At 42.3% G+C, this 21,478-nt stretch overlaps 1 protein-coding gene across 1 annotated transcript in view; it reads right to left on the reverse strand.

Annotated features, from left to right (window-relative positions):
- The window catches only part of TRMT9B (tRNA methyltransferase 9B (putative)), a 41,649-nt gene extending 24,342 nt beyond the window's left edge, over positions 1-17,307 (reverse strand). The window contains exon 1 of the mRNA XM_034772476.1: positions 17,129-17,307. Coding sequence (XP_034628367.1) covers positions 17,129-17,166 — 38 coding nt within the window. The 5' untranslated portion in view covers positions 17,167-17,307. The remainder of the gene's footprint in view (positions 1-17,128) is intronic.
- Between the last annotated feature and the right edge of the window lie 4,171 nt (positions 17,308-21,478).

A 21,478-nucleotide genomic window follows, 5' to 3' on the forward strand; every position in this document is an offset into this window, starting at 1 on the left:
TAACAGACTTAGATTTAAACTAAAGGAGATCATTAAGGGATTCATTCCTAAGCCCAAGCAGCCCACCCCTGTTTGGTAGAAAGGCTGATCTGCCACAGAAGCCCCAAAACAGTTTTACAACCAAGAGTTCAAGAGCCTCCTAGTTATATGTTCTGATACTCTGCTACAATCTGCCATGGTTACAGGGCTAGCTGCACCACTGACCCTCTCTCTCTGGTTTCTCTGAGTGCATTCCCTCGGGTCTCAGCCCTCATGCCTTTACCTTCTTTGAGGTGGAATCCTGTGATTCTCCCACTCTTAGACCAGGTCCAGGGCTAGAGTACCCTGTGTATCAACCGTGCTTACCCGCAACAGGTCTAACTAGGTTACATACCTGCAGCTCTGCCCTTTGGGAGCTGTGACCAGTAGTGAATAAAGTGACCAGGCAGCCTTCTCAGAACAAAGTATTATTTAATCTGAACTGTGGGAACAATGCATAACATACGAGAAAAAGGATTTTAAAACAGAATATCTATATGCATCTCTACCTGACCTTAGGCCTTACCATCCTTAAAATGAAGACCCTGGTAAATCTAACTTCCCTGACACTGCAACCTCCAACCAAATTCTCTCCCATTGTCTTGTATCAATCCCACAAGTATTGTTGAAGGACTTCTCAAGTCATTGTGTTGCCTTCCTGTTTAGATCAACAGGGCTGTTGATTTAATCCAACAGATCATACAGTAAATATCTTAACAATGAGGTCAAGATACAGTATTTATTATTACAATCAGCTACAAATCTATCAATCACACAACCCCTTTTCCTTTTTGGTCTTTATACTCCTCAAATGCTTGTAAACGGTTACCAGTCTTCTCTCCCTTAATTATCAGTTAACCAAGCTATATATTTAGTTGTTTTGATTCTGATTAATCAATCCTTGCAGCTCTGAGATATTATTGTTGCCCTTCTCTGTATTCTCTCCAACTTGTGAATATCTTTTTTGTTGTGCCAAATTGCACTGCATCCTCATAAGGGTAATCAGTTGTCCACTATCATCCTGTTTCTTCTGGCATTACTGCTTTCTCAGTTACCTTCCCCTATTAAATATCTGTATTTTAGATTATTTTTTCCCCCAGATAAATTAGTATGCATGTGACTAGTATAACTTTCCTTTTATTTTCTGCCCATATTGCTCATCACTGTAGGTCCTTAAACTGTCCTCACTACTATATTCAATACATCTCAATTTAATCTAATTTACAAATTGACTTCCGTGGCGTACCTGCTGCTTAAACTTAATTGTTTTGTTGAATCAGGGCCATAATACGCTGTTTGCCTCTCTGTCAGACCACTGATGAAGCTATTAACATATATGCTCTAAAAATCTTAGGACTGGAACAGAGTTCAAGAGGTCTTCTAGTCCAAGCCCCTGCACTCAAGGAAGGTTTAAGTATTATCTAGACAATCCCTGACAGGTGATTTTCTAACCTGCTCTTAAAAATCTCCAACTCCAGAGATTCCACAACCTCCCTAGGCAGTTTATTTTAGTGCCTAACTAGCCTGACTTCCTAATGTCCAACTTAACCTGCCCTTGCTGCAATTTAAACCCACTGCTTCTTGTCCTATCCTCAGAGATTAACGAGAACAATTTTTCTCCCTCCTCCTATGCACTTGAAAACTATTATGTCACCTCTCAGTCTTCTCTTCTCCAATCATCCCTCATAGGCCATGTTTTCTAGACCTTTAATCATTTTTGTTGCTCTTCTCTGGACTTTCTCCAATTTCTCCATATCTTTCCTGAAATGTGGTGCCCAGAACTGGACACAATACTCCACTTGAGGCCTAATCAGCGCGGAGTAGAGCGGAAGAATTACTTCTTGTGTCTTCCTTATAACACTCCTGATAATACCTCCCAGAATGATGTTTGCTTTTTTTTTGTAATAGCATTACACTGTTGACTCATATTTAGCTTGTGATCCACTATGATCCCCAGATCCTTTTCTACAGTACTCCTTCCTAGGCAGCCATTTCCCATTTTGTATATGTGCAACTGATTGTTCCTTCCTAAGTAGAATACTTTGCATTTGTCCTTGCTGAATTTCATCCTATTTACTTCAGACCATTTCTCCAGTTTGTCCATATCATTTTGAATTTTTATCCTATCCTCCAAAGCACTTGCCCAAATGAGCCCTTCTGCACCTGAAACCAAAGGCTATCAATAGTGTAACTTTATTACTAAGAAAAAACATGAAACATTCCTTAATCAATATGTATGTAGTTGTAATCAGGGATTATGATTCCTTGGAGGTTTTTAAGGCCCGGCTTGACAAAGCCCTGGCTGGGATGATTTAGTTGGGAATTGGTCCTGCTTTGAGCAGGGGGTTGGACTAGATGACTTCTTGAGATCCCTTCCAACCCTGATATTCTATGATTATGTTAATTTTTGGTTTTATCATAGGAAAGAATAATATTTTTACCTTGTGATTGCTGTCTTACTGATGAAAAACAGTATCTCATTTGCATTCACTTCAGAGATTAGTTAATTATTGAGTAAGCATCAAATGAGACAAAAACTTAGTAACAGAATTTCCTTCATAAAAAGCTAAGAAAAGAACTATCAAATCAATTAGAGGCACTGTTCTAAATTCAATTTTCATGCTAATAAATGTAATAATTCTTCATCATTACATCTTAATTCTCAACCATTTTCTAAAATGGAGACATTTTAGAGTCTTTTAGATTGTCCTTGGAACTTTCAAAATACGTATAGAATGATTATGTGGATATTCTGGATGTTTTCTATCAGTTTTTTCCTCTAACATTTATTTTGTCTACTGTTCTTGAAAATAATTTTTTCCTCTCCTAGCAGGTTCATCCCTTGCAGTCAACATGGCCAATATACTGTTTCAAAGAAAGAATAATCATGCAGAAGAATACATTTTGCGTATTAGGCTGTTCTGAGCTCATTGCCATCAGGATCAGATTCATTCCACATTCCTTCCAGATGATGTGGTATCCTCTCACACTGACGATACCTTTCTGGGGGAGGGAACTCCAGGTATTAGGAAGACACAGGTATTAGTAATGGATGATTCAATCATTAGAAACATAGATAGCTGGGTTTGCGATGACCGGGAGAACTGCATGGTGACTTGCCTGCCTGGTGCAAAGGTTGTGGATCTCTCGAGACATCTAGACAGACTTATGTGTAGTGCTGAAGAGGAGCTGGTGGTGGTTGTATATGTAAGTACCAATGACATAGGGAAGGATAGGAGAGAAGTCCTGGAGGCCAAATCTAGGTTGCTAGGTAAGAGATTGAAGTCCAGGACCTCCATGGTAGCATTCTCTGAAATGCTTCCAGTTTCACGCGCAGGGCCAGTTAGACAGGCAGAACTGCAGGTTCTCAATGCATGGATCAGATGTTGGTGTAGGAAGGAGGGGTTTAGATTTATTAGGATCTGGGGAAACTTTTGGGAAAGGGGGAGCCTATACAGGAAGGTTGGGCTCCATCTAAACCAAAATGGAACCAGATTGCTGGCACTTAAAATTAAAAAGGTCATAGAGCAGTTTTTAAACTAGGGGCTGGAGGAAAGCCAACAGTGTGGAGGAGCACGTGGTTCAGACAGAGACATCCCTTAGGGGAGGATCTACTAATGGAGATTCTCTATGTCCTAGTAAGGAGGAGAGTATAGAAGATGATAAAATACAGGTAGGATCTGACGAGAAAAAAAAGTCACATGAAAAAAGTCTCATTCAATAACATCATGTAATCTGAGACAGCTAAAAAGTGACACATTTTTAAAGTGCTCATATACCAATGCTAGAAGTCTAAATAATAAGATGGGTGAACTAGAGTGCCTTCTATTAAATGAGGCTATTGATAGAATAGGTATCACAGAAACTTGGTGGAATGAGAATAATCAATGGGATACAGTAATACAAGGGTACAAAATATATCAGAAGACTAGAATGACCTGTTCTATCGTGGGAGTGACACTATATGTGAAAGAAAGCGTAGAATCAAATGAAGTAAAAATCTTAAATGAACCAAACTGTACCATCTGATCTCTATGGATAGTAATTCCATGCTTGAATAATAAGAATATAGCAATAGGGATATATTACCGACCACCTGCCCAGAATGGTGATAGTGACTATGAAATGCTCAAGGAAATTAGAGAGGCAATTAAAATAAAAAATTCAATAATAATGGGGGATTTCAGCTATCCCCATATTGAAACTGGGTACATATCACCTCAGGACGGGATGCAGAGATAAAGTTTCTTGACACCTTAAATGACTGCTTCTTGGAGCAGCTAGTCCTGGAACACACAAGAGGAGAGGCAATTCTTGATTTTTTTAGTCCTAAGTGGAGCACAGGATCAGGTCCAAGAGGTGAATATAGCTGGACCGCTTGGAAATAGTGACCATAATATAATTAATTTTAATATCCTTGTGGTGAAGAAAACTCCACAGTGGCCCAAAACTGTAGCATTTAATTTCAGAAAGGGGAAACTACACAAAAATGCAGAGCTTAGTTAAACAGAAATTAAAAGATACAGCACCAAAAGTAAAATCCCTGCAAGCTGCGTGGAAACTTTTTAAAGACACCATAATAGAGACTCAACTTAAATGTATACCCCAAATTAAAAAACATAGTAAGAGAACCAAAAAAGAGCGACTGTGGCTAAACAAAGTAAGAGAAGCAGTGGGAGGCAAAAAGGCATCCTTTAAAAAGTGGAAGTTAAATGAGATTCACAAACCTGAGCCATTCTTTTTAGGTGAGAAATCTGAGGAACTGTCCCAGATTGAAAGGTCATTAGAAGAGGTTTTGGAACAAATTGATAAACTAAAGAGTAATAAGTCACCAGGACCAGATGGTATTCACCCAAGAGTTCTGAAAGAACTCAAATGTGAAATTGCAGGACTACTAACTGTCATCCGTAACCTATCATTTAAATCAGCTTCTGTACCAAATGACTGGAGAAGGGGTCGGCAACCTCTCAGAAGTGGCATGCCGAGTCTTCATTTATTCACTCAGATTTAAGGTTTCACGTGTCAGTAATACATTTTAACGTTTTTAGAAGGTCTCTTTCTACAAGTCTATAATATACAACTAAACTATTGTTGTATGTAAAGTAAATAAGTTTTTTAAAATGTTTAAGAAGCTTCATTTAAAATTAAATTAAAATGCAGAGCCCCCCAGATTGGTGGCCAGGGCCCAGGCAGTGTGAGTGCCACTGAAAATCAGCTCGTGTGCCGCCTTTGGCACACGTGCCATAGGTTGCCTACTCCTGGACTGGAGGATAGCTAATGTGATGCCAATTTTTAAAAAGGGCTCCATAGGTGACCCTGGCAGTTACTGGTTGAAACTGCAGTAAAGAACAAAATTGTCAGAAATATAGATGAACATAATTTGTTGAGGAATAATCGACATGGTTTTTGTAAAGGGAAATCATGCCTCACCAATCTACTACAATTCTTTGAGGGGGCCAACAAGTCTCTGGACAAGGGGGAATCCAGTGGATATAGTGTATTTAGATTTTCAGAAAGCCTTTGACAAGGTCCCTCACGAAAGGCTCTTAAGCAAAGTAAGCAGTCATGGGATAAGAGCGAAGGTTCTCTCATGGATTGGTAACTGGTTAAAAGATAGGAAACAAAGGGTAGGAATCAATGGTCAGTTTTCAGAATGGAAAGATGTAAATAGTGGTGTACCCCAGGGGTCTGTACTAGGACCAGTCCTGTTCAACATATTCTTGAAAAAGGGGTAAACAGAGAGGTGGCAAAATTTGCAGATGATACAAAATTGCTCAAGATAAATAAGTCCCAGGCAATCTGCAAAGAGCTACAAAAGGATCCCTCAAAACTGGGTGACTGGGCAACAAAATGGCAAATTAAATTAAATGTTGATAAATGCAAAGTAACGCACATTAGAAAATATAATCCCAACTATATATATATATATATATATATATGAAATGATGGGATCTAAATTAGCTGTTACCACTTGTAGCGGGGTGTGACTCACTTGTGTGGTGCCTCCTGCTGGTCATCCTGGGAATTAGCTCTTCCAGCCCAGAGCACCCTCTGCAGGCCAGTGTCTCACCTGCCGCTGGTCCCTCCCAGACCCCAGTGCCCCTCTACATTAGGGTTCTGCCCCCAGCAGTAACCCACAATCTGGGTTTCCACACCCAGGGGAACCCCCAACCCTCTATCCCCACCTTGCTTCAGTGGCTACTGCCAGTCACCATCTAGCCCCCACTCACTGGGGCAGACTGTAGTCTGCAAACTACTCATCATCGGTAATGGGAATTAGGCAAAGGCCACAGGTCCTATCTCTGGGCTGCCCCTCTGCAGCCCCAGTACCTTTTCATAGGCCCTTTTCTAGGCCTGCAGCCTGGGGTTTTATCAGGCTGGAGCTCCCCAGCGCTGCTCCACCTCAGTTACCCTTCTCAGCTCACAGGCAGCCAGGTCCTTCTCTCTCAGAAGCTAGAGAGAGACTCTTTTTGGTTTCTGGCCCACAGCCCTCTTATAAGGGCCAACTGGGCTCTGATTAAGATGGCCACAGCTGTGGCTGCTTCCCAGTCAGCCTACTTTTTCCCAGCTGCAGCCCCCTCCACGGATGCTTTTAACCCCTCTTTATTACAGCTGCCCCACTCCACCACTCAAGAAAGACATCTTGGAGTCATTGTGGATAGTTCTCTGAAAACATCCACTCAATGTGCAGCGGCAGTCAAAAAAGCAAACAGAATGTTGGGAATCATTAAGAAAGGGATAGATAATAAGACAGAAAATACCATATTGCCTCTATATAAATCCATGGTACGCCCACATCTTGAATACTGCGTGCAGATGTGGTCACCCCATCTCAAAAAAGATATCTTGGAATTGGAAAAGGTTCAGAAAAGGGTAACAAAAATTATTAGGGGTATGGAACGGCTGCCATATGAGGAGAGATTAATAAGACTTGAACTTTTCAGCTTGGAAAAAAGGCGACTGGGGGTGGGATATGATAGAGGTCTATAAAATCATGACTGGTGTGGAGAAAGTAAACAAGGAAGTGTTATTTACTCCTTCTCATAACACAAGAACAAGGGGTCACCAAATTAAATTCACAGGCAGCAGGTTTAACACAAAACAAAAGGAAGTATTTTTTCACACAACACACAGTCAATCTGTGGAACTCCTTGACAGAGGATGTTGTGAAGGCCAAGACTATAACAGGGTTCAAAAAGAACTAGATAAATTCATGAAGGATAAATCCATCAATGGTTAGCAGCCAGGATGGGCAGGGATGGTGTCCCTATCCTCTGTTTGGCAAAAGATGGGAATGGGTGACAGGGGGTGGATTACTTGATCAGGGCCGGCCTTAGCAAGAGCGGGGCCCGAGCCCGAGCCGCCGGGGCCCGACTTGATAATTACCTGTTCTGTTCATTCCCTCCGGGGCACCTGGCATTGGCCACTGTTGGAAGACAGGATACTGGGCTAGATGGACCTTTGGGCTGACCCAATATGGCCGTTCCTATCTTCTTGTTCAAGTAAGTATCACTTTTTCTTTTACTCTAGCAGTCCTTCTGAATAGCTGTCACCTTTTTAAAATCTCCATTCCTCACAAGTCAAACTTTTTACTTTCTCAAAAAGAGAAAAGACTTCTTAGTCCTGCACTTTGAGACTAGTGTACAAGGATTCAAAAGGGCATTTATAGTATAGATAAAACCACTGAAACTTAGCAAGATTCAAAGAGAGATTGGATATTTTTATGGAAAACCAGAATATAAAAAGTTATAATAGCTAATCCATAGGGGGGAAAAAACATGATTGTAAGGGAGATATAAATCTCATGCTTCATGTTTTAAGCCAATCTTTGCCTACTAGGGTTAGGATGTGGACTTATACCACATCTGCCTCCATGGGTTTCTTGCATCTTCCTCTGAACCATCTAGTGCTGGCCACTATCAGAGACTAGATTCTGGACTAGATGGACCAGGGATCTGATCCAGTATAGCAATTCCTATGAAACCAGTGTAGTTACACCAGGGATAAATTTAGCCCAATTTTCACATATTTAAAGTAAAAAATAATTCTTATCTTCTTTGCTTTCTAACGGTGATAAATCTCTTTCCCAATATTGAAACTTCCCCTCTGTATTTTTAAAATACTTAGCTGACTCTTACAGAGATGGATATTTTATTGTTTTATCCACTTCATTGGACTTTTCCAAATGACTGTTGATACAGGAGGGAATATGTGGGGAACTAGAACCAGAAGCATTTTTTTAGGAAAGGCATAATTTCAATACATGATATGATATCAAAAGGAGATTATAGCGACGATAACAACCCAAGAAATTTATGGTTCCCTAAATTCAAATCTGAGAATAAACATATTTCCATAGGGTGCAAGTCACCACTGATTTTGGCCCACAGCTGCTGCTGTTCTTAAAAGACTGAGAAATGTAAAGTCAAAGCAGCCTAGTAGTCCAAAACACTGGGAAAGACTCTCACTGAGGGTAAATCAGAATAGCTCTATTGAAATAAAAAACATCCATTGAAAGATCACCTCATCTTAACAGCCCTACATGAGCTATACCAATCTACACCAGCTGATGATCTGACCCTCAGGATATGTCTAGACTACAGCAGCCACAAAGGCACAGCTGCCACTGCCATAGTGCTGTAGTGTAGAGACTCCCTGTAATCGATGGAAGGAGTTTTTCCATCAGTGTAGGTAATCCACCTCTCCGAGAGGTGGTAGCTAGGTTAATGAAAAATTCTTCCACCAACCTACCTGCATCTACAGAGGGAGATAGGTCAACCTAACTACATCACAGGGGGTACAAAATTTTTCCCAGCCCTCAGTCTCTGAGCTCTGTGAAGAAGTGATCTTTCCTGATCAGCATGGAAAGAAAGACCTAATGTTGTTGAGATGGGGTGTTCACCCTACACCAGAAAGGGGGTTAAAAGCAGCCTAAGGAGGCTGTGCCGGGAGCAGCCAATCAGATAGAGGCTGCACAGAGCAACCAATCAGGGCCCAGCAGGCTCACATAAAAGGGAGTTGCAGGGCACAGCAGGATCTGTTGCTGTAGGGAACTCAAGGAGAGAGGACTGTGTTCTTAGTAGGCTGTAGGAAGGTAGTACCTTGGACAGAGCAATTGCTGGCAGGGCCCAGGAGACCCTGAGAAGAGGGCAAAAACGGTGCTTGGGCTATGAGGAAGTGGCCCAGGGAATTGAAGCAGTTCTGGCAGAGAGACAGGCATCAGGAGGCTGCTAGCTACAGGGTCCCTGGGCTGGGATTGGGAGGAGCAGGGGTGCCTCACCACTGGGGAAGTGGCTGGACTATAGAACTGGGAGATACTTCCCCCCCACACACACACACCGCTGTTTGGGGTGGGGGGACACATGGGGTGGTGGCATGGCTGGAGGGCTGAGTCATGAAAGACATTGGTTCCTGGGCTAAGATGGGTCTGCAGGTGGAGAAGGTGGCAGAAGAGGCACCACCATGATACAGCGTGCTGGCTCAGAGAACTAATCCCTGAGACGGACAGCAGGCAGCACCACTCTGACAAGTGAGCTCTACCATAGCTGTCTGAGATAGCTACAATACCAGATCTCCATTACTAATGTTCTGCTTCAGAAAAACTGTGTGCATTTTTAAGCTGCATATGATTTTTCCCTTTTTGTTTATTAACATTTAATTGTTTGTTATATGAGGAAAACATGTAACAAGACTTGACAGTTATGAAAATTAGTTTCTATAGCACTATCTATTCTCTTGACTTTTATTATTTTTACTAAGCAACAATGTTGTCATTATTTTCATAGTTTATTTATAAGACAAAAAGAAAACAACTGAAAATTAAGCATCAAATACTCCCCTATGTGGTGCATTTCAGGGAGCAAAGATGTGAAAAAATACATTGAAGGGGGAACAGCTATGTAGCATGCTTCCTGTTCTCTGAGCTTACCATAGTCCCTTCATGTCACACCATCAAGCTGGCTTTGAGGGTTTTCTGAGGGGAAGGGTGCCAGGGAATGATCCCTTCAAAAAAAATGGTGGATGTCCAAGAAGAAACCCACGCAAATGTTAATGCTTCTCTTACAGGTGCACTCTGCCTTCATGACGACAGCTCACCTTGGAGAAAGATATAGTGCGTGAATAGCCGTAGGGCGGGAGCCAATGGCAGCATCTCTCGAGTGAGCCATGCTGTTATGATATGGCATAGCACAGAGAGGGAAGCACTGTGCGAAAGCATTGGGCTCTAAAGACTTGGAACCTGCTTTCCCAGTGTTTCCTTGCATTCTTCCAGGCTTGTAGCGTGCCCCCTCAACACCCTCCACATGCAGAAGCCTCCCTCCTGCCAATGGCACAATCTGCCAGGTTCACTACCTAGTGGCTTGATCCTGCACCCATTTGGAGTCCATGTCAAAGCTCACTTTGACTTCAGTAGTTTAGGATCTGAGTATAGGTGAATGTACAGAGTTTAAGCATTTTTCCCCACACTGTGGAAAGAGAACACTGGGCTGAAATCAACTGAAAAGACCTGCATTTATGACCACAGCTCAGTCAGTAGTGAAGTTTGTGATCTTGAGCAAGTTACTTGACCTCCTGCTGCTTTCACCCAGTTTAAACGGACTACTCCATCTGGAGAATGGAATATACATGGATCTATGGAAGAATTCCTAAACACTCAGCTTCACTCCACAAATTCAATTAGCTTTTCTTAGGTCTTTATGTACAGATCTGAGTACATCATTTTGCCCAAAGTGCCACTGTATTGTATCTAAACTTTTTTGAGAAATACATTTGGATCTATGTGTCAAGTGGATTTTAAATCAGTTACATAAAGCCACAGTATGAGAGAAATATTTTCTCTATTCCTCTGTAGTTAGGAAATATCAATTCTATTTTTCCTCTAGATTACTTGGAAAAAGATGTCTACGGGAGATGTGACATATATGGCAATTTCCTGCAATATCCTTGAAAAACTGGATTGAAATAAATATCTTTAGAGTAAATTGTATTAAATGTAAAGGTTATGTATTATTGTGAGCCCTGGGAAGTGTTCTGTATTTCAAAGGACTATACTGAACAATAGGCCAGACAAAATAAGACTTTTGGACAAACAGAGTCAAGTGGTTTGCCCAGGAAATCTCTAGGGAGAAGTGAATTCAAATTCCCACCTCTAGTTATGCAAAACCCCAGCCTTTTGAAGCTACACCCTGAGGAGAGCATGATTATATACTGGTCACCTGTTACTGGAATCTGAAGATCAAAGGCCCAAACTGTATAAAGGAAAAAGAAAAGGAGTACTTGTGTGGCTGAGCCATTACACACATTGAATCTATTTTCCCCATGTTAAGTATCCTCACACCTTCTTGTCAAACTGTCTGTAATGGGCTATCTTGATTATCACTACAAAAGTTTTTTCTCTTAATTAATTAGCCTCTTAGAGTTAATAGGGCAACTCCCACCTTTTCATAGTCTCTGTATGTGTTTATATATCTCCTTACAATATGTTCCATTCTATGCATCCGATGAAGTGGGCTGTAGCCCACGAAAGCTTATGCTCAAATAAATTTGTTAGTCTCTAAGGTGCCACAAGTACTCCTGTTCTTTTTGCGGCAATAGACTAACACAGCTGCTACTCTGAAACCTGTATAAAGGAAAGATTACCAATTAATGTTGATGCTTGTTCTGAGCTAAAGCAGTTATGAACTTGTAACCACAGAAAAATCCCTATGTGGGGTTTGTGGTGGGGTAGTCTGCCCCTTAAGGGCAGTACTTCCTACTGGTCAGTCCTGTCTGTCACATGGCATGGCCCTGTAAGAGTTTAGGGGTGGTTTGATACACAAAGCCTGAGGAGATATGGGGAGAAAGGAAGTAGTAACTGCATCTTTAAAGGCCTGGCACCTGGACCCTTGCAGAGGGTGGGGCAGCCAGCTGTCACATAGCCAATAAGAAATGAGCCGGAAGAAGGGGACAGCATACATGTTATTCCTCCTTCATAGTAGGGCAGATGCTTGCAGACACTGCAAGGAGTAAGAAGGGTCCTGAGTTAATAGGGAGCAGACAACAGCAGGAGAAGGCAGCTAAACCTTCTGAACCTGAAGACTAAATGGGACCAGTTAAGAAAGATAAATTGCAACCCCGTTCCAGGAGGAGAGCTGGATACTCCTAGTAAAGAGTGGGACAATAACTGCCTGAAATACCCAAGCTCCAGGAGGAGGGGCTGAGCCTCCTGCCATAAAGAGAGACAAAGACTGAGAACAGAACTTAGAGGACAGACTATAAAGGAACCTGGAAAACCAGAAGCACCTTTTGTTTATTTGGAACTTGTTATGGCCCCTTTGTATGAGGTTTTGCAATAAACAAGTCCTAGGGAGGGTATTATTGAGTCACATGTCAAGTGTGTCTGAAGTGAAGTTATTGGCTCCCTGAGAATGGAAACTGAGGCAGGGAGTAAGTGCGGTGCCCACACTAAGTCAGGGAGGGGGGATGGGCGCTATATGCCCTATGACAGGTTTGAGGGAGTGACTCTTACCAGTGTCCCTGCTGGAGTTGGGAACAGGGGTAATCTCTTCTTCAGCATGCATGTAGTTTCTTTTATTGTTTTTAATGTTTTCTCTGTAATGCTTTCACCGTAATACATGTGCTGGCATATAAAGGGCTGTGTGCTAACTTGTAATTGGTGGCAGTTATGCTATGCAGAAGCCTCTGAAGAGAAAGCAAAGCAGAGATGCCCTGGCTAGGCAGTCTGGCTTATTGGGAATAACAGTGCCAGCAGGGAATTGTTCAGTCTGGGGGAAAAAAAGTGGAGAGAGAGAGACATAAGTCTCTGCCCAAGAGGGATGACAACTGAGATCCAGAAGCCTAAAAGTGGGTGCCCTTGCTAGACCATGGAGGGGAAATACAGGTGCAGTTGCCATGAACTGTGACAGTGTAGACTGAACTATTTAAATAAACTGGGCATTACTACTTCTTTATGTAAATAGAAAGGGTTTGATTCTGCTCATGTAAAAATATCAATAGATTTCTGAGCATTATACAAATAGCATTATGTTTACAGGCATAGCTGGAGACAAACTTCTAGATGTGGCTTTCTCACATACATGCTCCCCCCTCCGCCTTTGCCCAATATGCGGACATACACTTGCATATCTAGGCCCTGTTCCTGCAAAGACTTAGACATATGCTTATTTGTATGCACTGTGAGTAGTTTTGACTTTTTTGCAGAATATTTTGTCATTCCACTTTCTGATTCAGCAGTCCAGAATGGATGGCAAAAACCTGCTGATCAAAACTTATTAATGGAGACTGCTCATTGGCTGTCCCTCTACTACATGAATGATTCTAAATTTTGGAATCTGCTCCCTAACTCTGAGGGTGGAATTGAGCTCAATCATAAAATAAGATTTATAAAACTTTCAAATGAGAAAAATTATAAAGACTAGCTTGTTTGTTTTCTCTACAAATGTAATTTCACTTACATAAATGAATATATATATAGCCTTAGAATGCAGGGCCAGCCCACAACATTTTGGCACCTGAGGCAGGGAGCTCAAATGACACCCCATACCCCCTCACTTGTGCCAAAACTTTGAAAGGTCTCAATTCTGCCTTCTTCCTGTTCTACTCCTCTCATGGTACTGTTCTGCTACCTACCCCAATAAAGGAGAACTAACAATTTAAAATGCCATGTTCAAAAATTTTAAGTAACACTTAACTTTCAAACGCCTGAACAGCAAATGTAACTTTTCTTGTCTGCATAATAAACACTGGCATTTTTATCTGTTTGAATAATCAAAGTGGTGCTTTCCATGCCTTCTTGGTTGCAACAATATGAACTGCTTCCTGATGAAGGTCCACAGTCTGGGCCAGCTCATGCTCTATTGAGATGGTTGCAAGGCCGATGAGCCTCTCCTGTGTCATTGTGGAGTGTAGATGTGTTTTTATTAACTTCAGCTTGGAAAAGCTGCGTTCTCCACTGGCAACTGTTACAGGAAGTGTTAGAAGTATGCGCAGAGCAACAAAAGCATTAGGAAAGAGGGTGGTCATCTGATGTGTGCACATATATTCCAGAACAGCCTTTGGAGTTGATCCTGCTGAAATGCATCTTGAGGGAACATGAAGTTTTTCACTTGCTGTGGCCCATGCAGTACAAGGAAGTCCCTCAGGCTACTGCTCAAGTGGGTCCACAGTCCTGGATCATCTAGACTTAAGGAACTAAACTCAGCAGCAGCTGTTTCTTGCACCTCCACCACACTGTTCTCTGATCTACACTTTTCTTCAGGAATGTGCATGGTTACATCCATTTGAGATGGCGATATGGATGCTGCAGTAGCTGTCAGGTCACCTGCACTCCTACTACCTGGAAGATCAGGCATCTCCTCACCACTCACATCCTCACTGGGTCTGGAAGGCTCACTGTGAACATTTGTGTCTATGTATCTCAGGAGAGCTCCTTCCTGCTTAGATAGAAAAATTTCCTTTGCTTTCTTTCTTTTCCTGAATGCTGCCCCAGAGGGGCGTTTTCTTCTTTCATGACTGCTGTTCTGTGCCAGGTATAGTGGCTCTCAACACTCAATTGAAGGGGGCAAATAAGCAGGGTGGTAGCAGGGCCTGAGTGAGGGAAGATATCAGCGTCTTAAGGGCCTAACTGGCTCCTACTACTTCAGTTGACTGCCTGTTCTCCTCAAGTGGGTTCAGAGAAGCAGCAGGAAACAGGAAGCTCCCTGAGAAGCTGGTGTTAATCAGTCCAGGCTCCTGCGGGTGCTAGAGAGGTACGTAAGAGGCTCCTCCTCTTCTCTCTCCCTGCAGCTCCTGCTGCTTTCTGTTATTTCCTCTCACCTTTTCTCCTGCCTGTTATGTGTCTTGTGCCCTCCTTCCTCCAGCACAGCACTCCACCATCTCTGTGCATCTAGAGCAGAGAGAATACATATGCACCAGCAGCAGACACAATTTTCTACACTCTGGGTCCTAGTAGCGCCCCCCCCACCCCCACCCCACAGTATGGCACCTGAGGCGACCACCTCAGTTCACCTCAGGATAAGGCAAGCCCTGTGGGAATGCACAAAAGCCCTTTGAGGATATTTTTGACACAGGTAATATTAAAATGCATAGCCAAATTATCCTTGCAAATGTAGTTGCTTCACTTTTGCATCTCTCTGGACAAGTAAAATGACAGCAGTGCCTTTGAAATATCTCTGTATATAAGCTCTGACAAAAAGACAACGTAAATCATCAAGTCTTTACTTTTAAGATCAGCACACTAATTTCATCTTTAAAACCATAGTTCTTCTTGAGTTGGTACAATGGATCAACTAAAACAGATTTTCTACAAAAAAAAGGGTGTGTATAACTGAAATATAAATAGTAGCCTGAAAATAAATTGTAGTAATGAAAAGCATTTTCTAAATACTGTCCTTCAAAAGAATCTGCCTTTTGGATTTTCCAAGTTCCCACAATGACCTTCTCTACAGCTCGTGTGCATAGATCGCCTCTGGTGTTTTTCATATCTCTTTCCTGATTCTCACATTCAGAATCATAAACTGCAGAGGCATAATTCACATGACAGCTTGGTAAAGTCAAGATGAACAATGGATGTCAGCATGGAATTTCAGCCTCTGTATCACATCAACCCAACAGCGCTGTTGAAATAATTATGCTCATCTCTTTCTTTGCAAAAGAAAGAACTAATGCCTTATTTTCAGAGATGCTGAGCACCTGCAGTTACCACTGAAGTCAGTGGGCTCAGGGGCTCGGCATTTATGAAAAATCAGACTATAAACTCTCATTAGACAACTATTAATCTGCAACACTAAGGACTGTGGAATTACAAAAGCAATACTTGGATAACAATTTGAATATACTGCTGAAGAATGAACAAACAGAATATATCACTTCACTGATTTCTTGCTTTGAGTTGTAAAAATGGCTTATTAAAATACTGCTACATAAATGAAAAACGTATTCAACTAAGGTAACTATTGCAAATTCTGTATATTCTCAGTAAACCCACTCTTTGTAACTGGTACTAAATCCAACTATCAAAAACAGAAATAACATGAAAATACACAATTACTTGGGAAGTGTCAAAAGCTAAACAGATTCCAGGTTACAGCATATAGCTTCCCAGAAGGCTGCTCAAGGAAAGTGTGTTTGGTTCATGCACATGCAAACGCTGGCTGAGTATTAAATATGAGGGGAGAAACCAGCTAGTCACAGCTGAGCAGCTACACTGCTGGCACATCAACCAGGGTATAGACATAGCTGATTACTATCACGTTTCCCTGTCTCGAAGTGGACCCACCGCCTGAACAGAGAGGCTAAGAGAATATTAATAGTGAGATTTTTATTCTTTCCCTTATCTTAAGTTGGCACATCTTGCAGTGCCTCCAGCTGAAGGGGAGGAGAGGGCAGGGAGGGTGAATGAAGCTTTACAAAATAATTAAAAGTTTTCAAGAGCAGCAAAATAGACAAAGCAGCCAGTAAGCAGCACAATAATCCACCTCAGGAGCAGGGATCTACAGCCCTGTAAGAACCCAAAATCATCAGACCCAGGCTGAATCCTGAGTTCCCCTTTCTTGGCTTTTGTTAAAAAGACTTGACCTATTTTCCCTTCAGGGAACGGAAAAGTCACACAATTCAAAGCGGCAGCTTGCCAGTATGACTGAGAGTTATCGATTCCAAAACAGGGAGGAAGAGGGAGCATGGAGAAGAAGTTACAGCGGGGGATAGTAGAGTGGAGAGAGAGAAAATACAGACACAGTCAGGCAGAGAAGTAGACATCCATACATTCAATCCAGAGAGCATAAAGACATATGGCATTCACATCTAGACCTAGTGTTTGCAAAGTATATAGAATGTGTGTGCAGTATATAGCTATACTTACCATGCAGTGTGTGTCTGTGCACAGCATATAACTCTACTATGCAGTGTGTGTGCGCAGTCTATAGCTATACTATGGTCTGTGTGTGTGTAGGCAATAGCTATACTATGCAGAGTGCATGTGTGTGGTCCATAGCGATACAGTGCAGGGTGTGCACACCCGCTAGAAGCCTGCATGCCATATCGCCAGGAGGCGGCTCGGATTAGCCGCGGTTGCCGGCTCCATCTCAAGGGCAGGCTGCGGCCCTTCCCCGCTTACCTGCACCTGCCGGTGGGTGGCGTAGGGAGCTGCCTCATCCGCCGCCTCTGTCCGCGCACCCGGTGCCGGCTGCGGGCGGCAGTTGCTGCATTCTGCCCTGGGAGGCGGTGCCTGCCCTGCTCTCCCCCTGCCCGGCTCCGCTCGCGTCCTCCCCTCCCCCGCGCAGCCTGCCAGGCAGCCCGCGCGGGGCAGCGGCGCGGTATGGCGGGGGCCGCTCTCCCCGCCGCCAGGCTGGGAGCAAGCGGGACGCGGAGAGCGCGCAGCCCACGCCCAGCGCAGCAAGGTGAGAGCGGGCGAGCGAAGCTGCTCATGTGACCCCCTCCCGGCCCCTGCCCGCCTGGCGCTGCTCTCGGGCCCGGGGCTCCGAGCCCCTGCGCTCGCTCCCCGACCTGGGGCGGGCCGGGCGTGGCTGAGCTGGGAAGGGGGGGGGGCTGCACACCTACCAGCCCGCGGAACCTATAAATAGGGAGACTTGGTTCCCCGGCAATGGAAAGGCGTGGGCGAGATCTGCTCCAGGGAGAGAGCAGGAAAGCGATAGCGGGAGATACTGCCTCCTCCTAACTAGAGCTGGCTGCAGGCGTGAAAGAAGGGATCCTTCGGGAACAAACGCCCATCCACTGAGATGCTGCCCCCCTCCGCCCCAAAGAAGGCTGATGTGACGGGAGCACCAAAAGTCTTACATAAGCATGAGCTTTCTAGCAGATGGGGAAAGAGCAACCGCACGTTGACGTGAAGAGTAGGGAAGATGAAGTCAGAGAGACAGGAAAGTGACAGGGGACCTAGATCCCAAGGGGAGAGAATAAATATACCAAGTATGATTGTTGTTCTGAACTAAATAGGGTCCCTTATTGGGTTGGTCTCAAGTGCACTCCTTAATACTGTGAAAAAACTGAGCAGCTGAAGAATGTAGTAAAAGGGATCATTTGAGAAGAAATGGGAATATTCTGTTAATTGGAGTCAGGAAGGGTCTCCTGTCATGTTTGAGTCATCATTCATAGGATTATATTCTTTTTCTCCCACATCTTTGGCTCTGCTCTTGCTGCTAGCCCTTAGCTTTGCTCTTGTGGCTGGAAATTTACAGGCCTTATGTTAAGCAAATGTCAGGATAATCAAGCCCCAGGAGTCATTCTTGAACCCAGTCTTAGATTTTTCTTTCCTTTTTCCATGACATCTGACTGTCCCTCAGGAACATGGTCAGAATTCATCCTTACTTTGATTCTCTTGTTTCTGAAGTTTTTATTCATGCTGTAGTCAGTACTCATTGTTACAATTTCAATTCCCTTCTTTATAGTTTTTCTCTAACGAATGTCTCCCACAAGTACAGTATCTGTCTGTAACAAGGTTTTATTTCTCTGGAGGGTTTTTATGATTAATGCTGCCTCCATCATTCTGCATTGCTTGCAATTGTTCCATGCTGGTTCCCATTGTAATAATTTAAACACAGTAAATTATCATTTCTTATACTCTTAAAAATATGTAACATTTACTAGGGTAATAAACAAAAGAGAATCTATTTATACACAATGAGTGGAATTTTCAAAAGTTCCGAGTTAATTTAGGAGCACAAATCCCATTGGCTTTCACCAGGACTTGCACTCCTAAGTCACTTAGATGCTTTTGAAAATCCTACCCACTAATAATAGTGTCCAACGGACAAATAACAATACATAAAACTCACGAACACTATAAAAACCAAACTGGAGAAGCATACAGATAGGAAACATGAAACTAATACTGTATTAAATATATCGGAACTATTGAGTAAAGTTCAAAGTCTTGGTCCTTATCTTTAAGGTGCAATATCCTGGGCCAGCATATCTAAAAGATCACCTAAAGCACTAGGATGAAATCTGTGTTTGACAGCTCTGCTACTTGGGCACAATGGAACTTTATGCCATAAGGGTAAAGCTTGTCCATGCAGGAAACAGAACTTTCTTGAGGGCCACTTAAAGACTGTGGAATGAATTTACACAGGAACTAATTGGTATCGCAAACATCATCACCTTCCAAGCCAAGTGTAAGGTGTACTTCAATCTGCCGTCTCTAAAATAAACACAGAGTAGTTTTAAAAAAATCCAAACCCTGCACCGCATACACAATTCCCCCCCTGACAGAGCTGGTGCTAGCCCAATGGGGGCCCTAAGCAGGAATATTTTGTGTCTCTCCCACCCCCCAATACTAACACTGGCAAGTTCTTATAATAAAAAGTGAACAGGGGGTTTCTTTGCGCTGCTCGGGGCCCTAAGCAATTGCTTAGTCTGCTTATGCCTAGTGCAGGCTCCACCCCCTGTGACGAGGAAGAACGAATGAACCGCATGTGATAGATATCAGTCACATAGCTCAACACACTACTGAATGGTGCCTATATTCTATGCTGAAGAGAGTGTTAGAAGAACCTATGTAAAATAGAATACTTTTATCCTTTAAGCACCATCCACAGTACTCTAATAATAAATTACAACCCAAAAGCCTAAGTTAAGAGAACATGAAGGTTGCAAAGTCAAGCACTCAAAAGTTAGGAAATGCCAGAATTAAGAGTTCCTATGCAACTTTAATTCACCCCCCTTGTGCAGTATGATACAGAGGTTTATTACAGTATCACATACTATTTTTTTCCAGTGGATCCCTGCCTCATTCAGTGCATAGGACAGAAAGGGAACGATCAGGATTGTGTAGTAAAAGAGACTGTTGTCTGTATAGCACCTGCCTCAATTTTTGCAGAAATTGGAAAGTTTAAAATTCTGTAAAGTGTCAAGCATGTGAAATTAGCTAAAAATACACATTCCTTTATGTTCCCACCCACCCACTTATACCACTACTACATTCTGGGACTCCCTACCTCTTCTTTGTTACTTCTCAAAATGGGAGCTTCTCTTTACCTTGTATTGTAAAATCCATATATCTGGAACTCTTTCCACTGGATAATCTTTTTTTATTTTTTTAATGGTGAATTAAATAAAAGTTTTGACTCAGTGGCAGCTTTTACTATTTTACACCATCTTTTCACTCACTTTTCAGGTGCAAGGCAGTAGTGAATGAGGTCCCATATCATAAATCTTTCGATCAAGGCCAGTTTCCATAATACTATACAATGCTATGTTTTTTTATAAGCTCCCTTCATACAGAGTACCAGCTCTCAATCACAAGCTTTACAGTGAGAGTTATCGGTAAACTAAATCAAAAGGAAAACATCAATTCCCTGATAGCATACTTATTAATTAATGGCACACTGGCTTATTAGAAATGAGGCAGTGGTATATGAAAATCTGTATACTTTGTTGCAAGTCTTAGCTACTATACTTGGTTTTCTTCCAACAAAGTGTCACAAGGTAAAGTAGTTGCTTCCATTTTAATGCCAAGTTTGAAGACTTTTCAGAGACTTATTTTCTATCATGATGTAATTATTAGATAATCATTGAAACTTTATCTTAGTACATTTGGTCTGCACATAAAATTCATAAGGTTGGGAGTTTTCTTGATCTTCAGTTTAACAAGATGTAAGTGTTGTGCTGCTTGTAAAAAAGTTTCCCAGCTGGAACTACAAACTGAATCATACAGAGGTTTTAGTACATGAGTGTACATAGGTTAGCATTACAACAACTGATTTTATTTTAAAGAATCCGTAATTTGAGTTAGGAAGTCAAAATATCTAAATCTCAACAGCAGTAGAGTAATGTACATTTTATTAGGACTTGCCTAGGGGAGTAGAAATTTTGACTGCGTGAGTGGGCCTAGGGAGCCACTTGTGGGTCAGATCCATAGAGGGATTTATTTGCAGAGGGATTTATTTGCAGAGCTGATTTATTGTGAGTGAGTGGAGTGAAGCTATTCCATTAGAAAGTAAACCTGCATGCATTTGGGGCCTGGCTGTGTGGGTGTTGTTTTTTTTCCACCCATGCTAGTACATATAATGCTCAGGAAATTTGGTGTTGGAGAAATTTTTCAGCCTGCGGCTTTCATCTCTTACCTCACAGGGTTGCTGTGAGGATTAGTTAGTTAAGATTTGTAAAGCACTTTGAAAATTATAAAGCATTATGTTGCATAAGTGCTAAGCATATTAAGTATTACAGCCAAGCATTAATACCCAACTCCTGTTCACCTTACTCACTGATTTCAGTGAGACTACTCACTCAATGAGTTTCCCATATGTAAAGCAAGCAGCATTTGTCCCCGGAAGTGAAAGCTAGATAGGCATTTCATCCTATCACAGAGCTAAATTAGATTCCAACTCTATGAGCTTTCCAGAAAGTTTAACTAAAACATTATAATTATGAAATACAGTAGTAGGGTTCATCCCAGAAATCTACATAACACAAATGCACCCTAACTGATGTCAGGGGGCCCAATTCT

The sequence above is a fragment of the Trachemys scripta genome, chromosome 5 (genome assembly GCF_013100865.1).
Source record: "Trachemys scripta elegans isolate TJP31775 chromosome 5, CAS_Tse_1.0, whole genome shotgun sequence".
Taxonomy (NCBI): Eukaryota; Metazoa; Chordata; order Testudines; family Emydidae; genus Trachemys; species Trachemys scripta.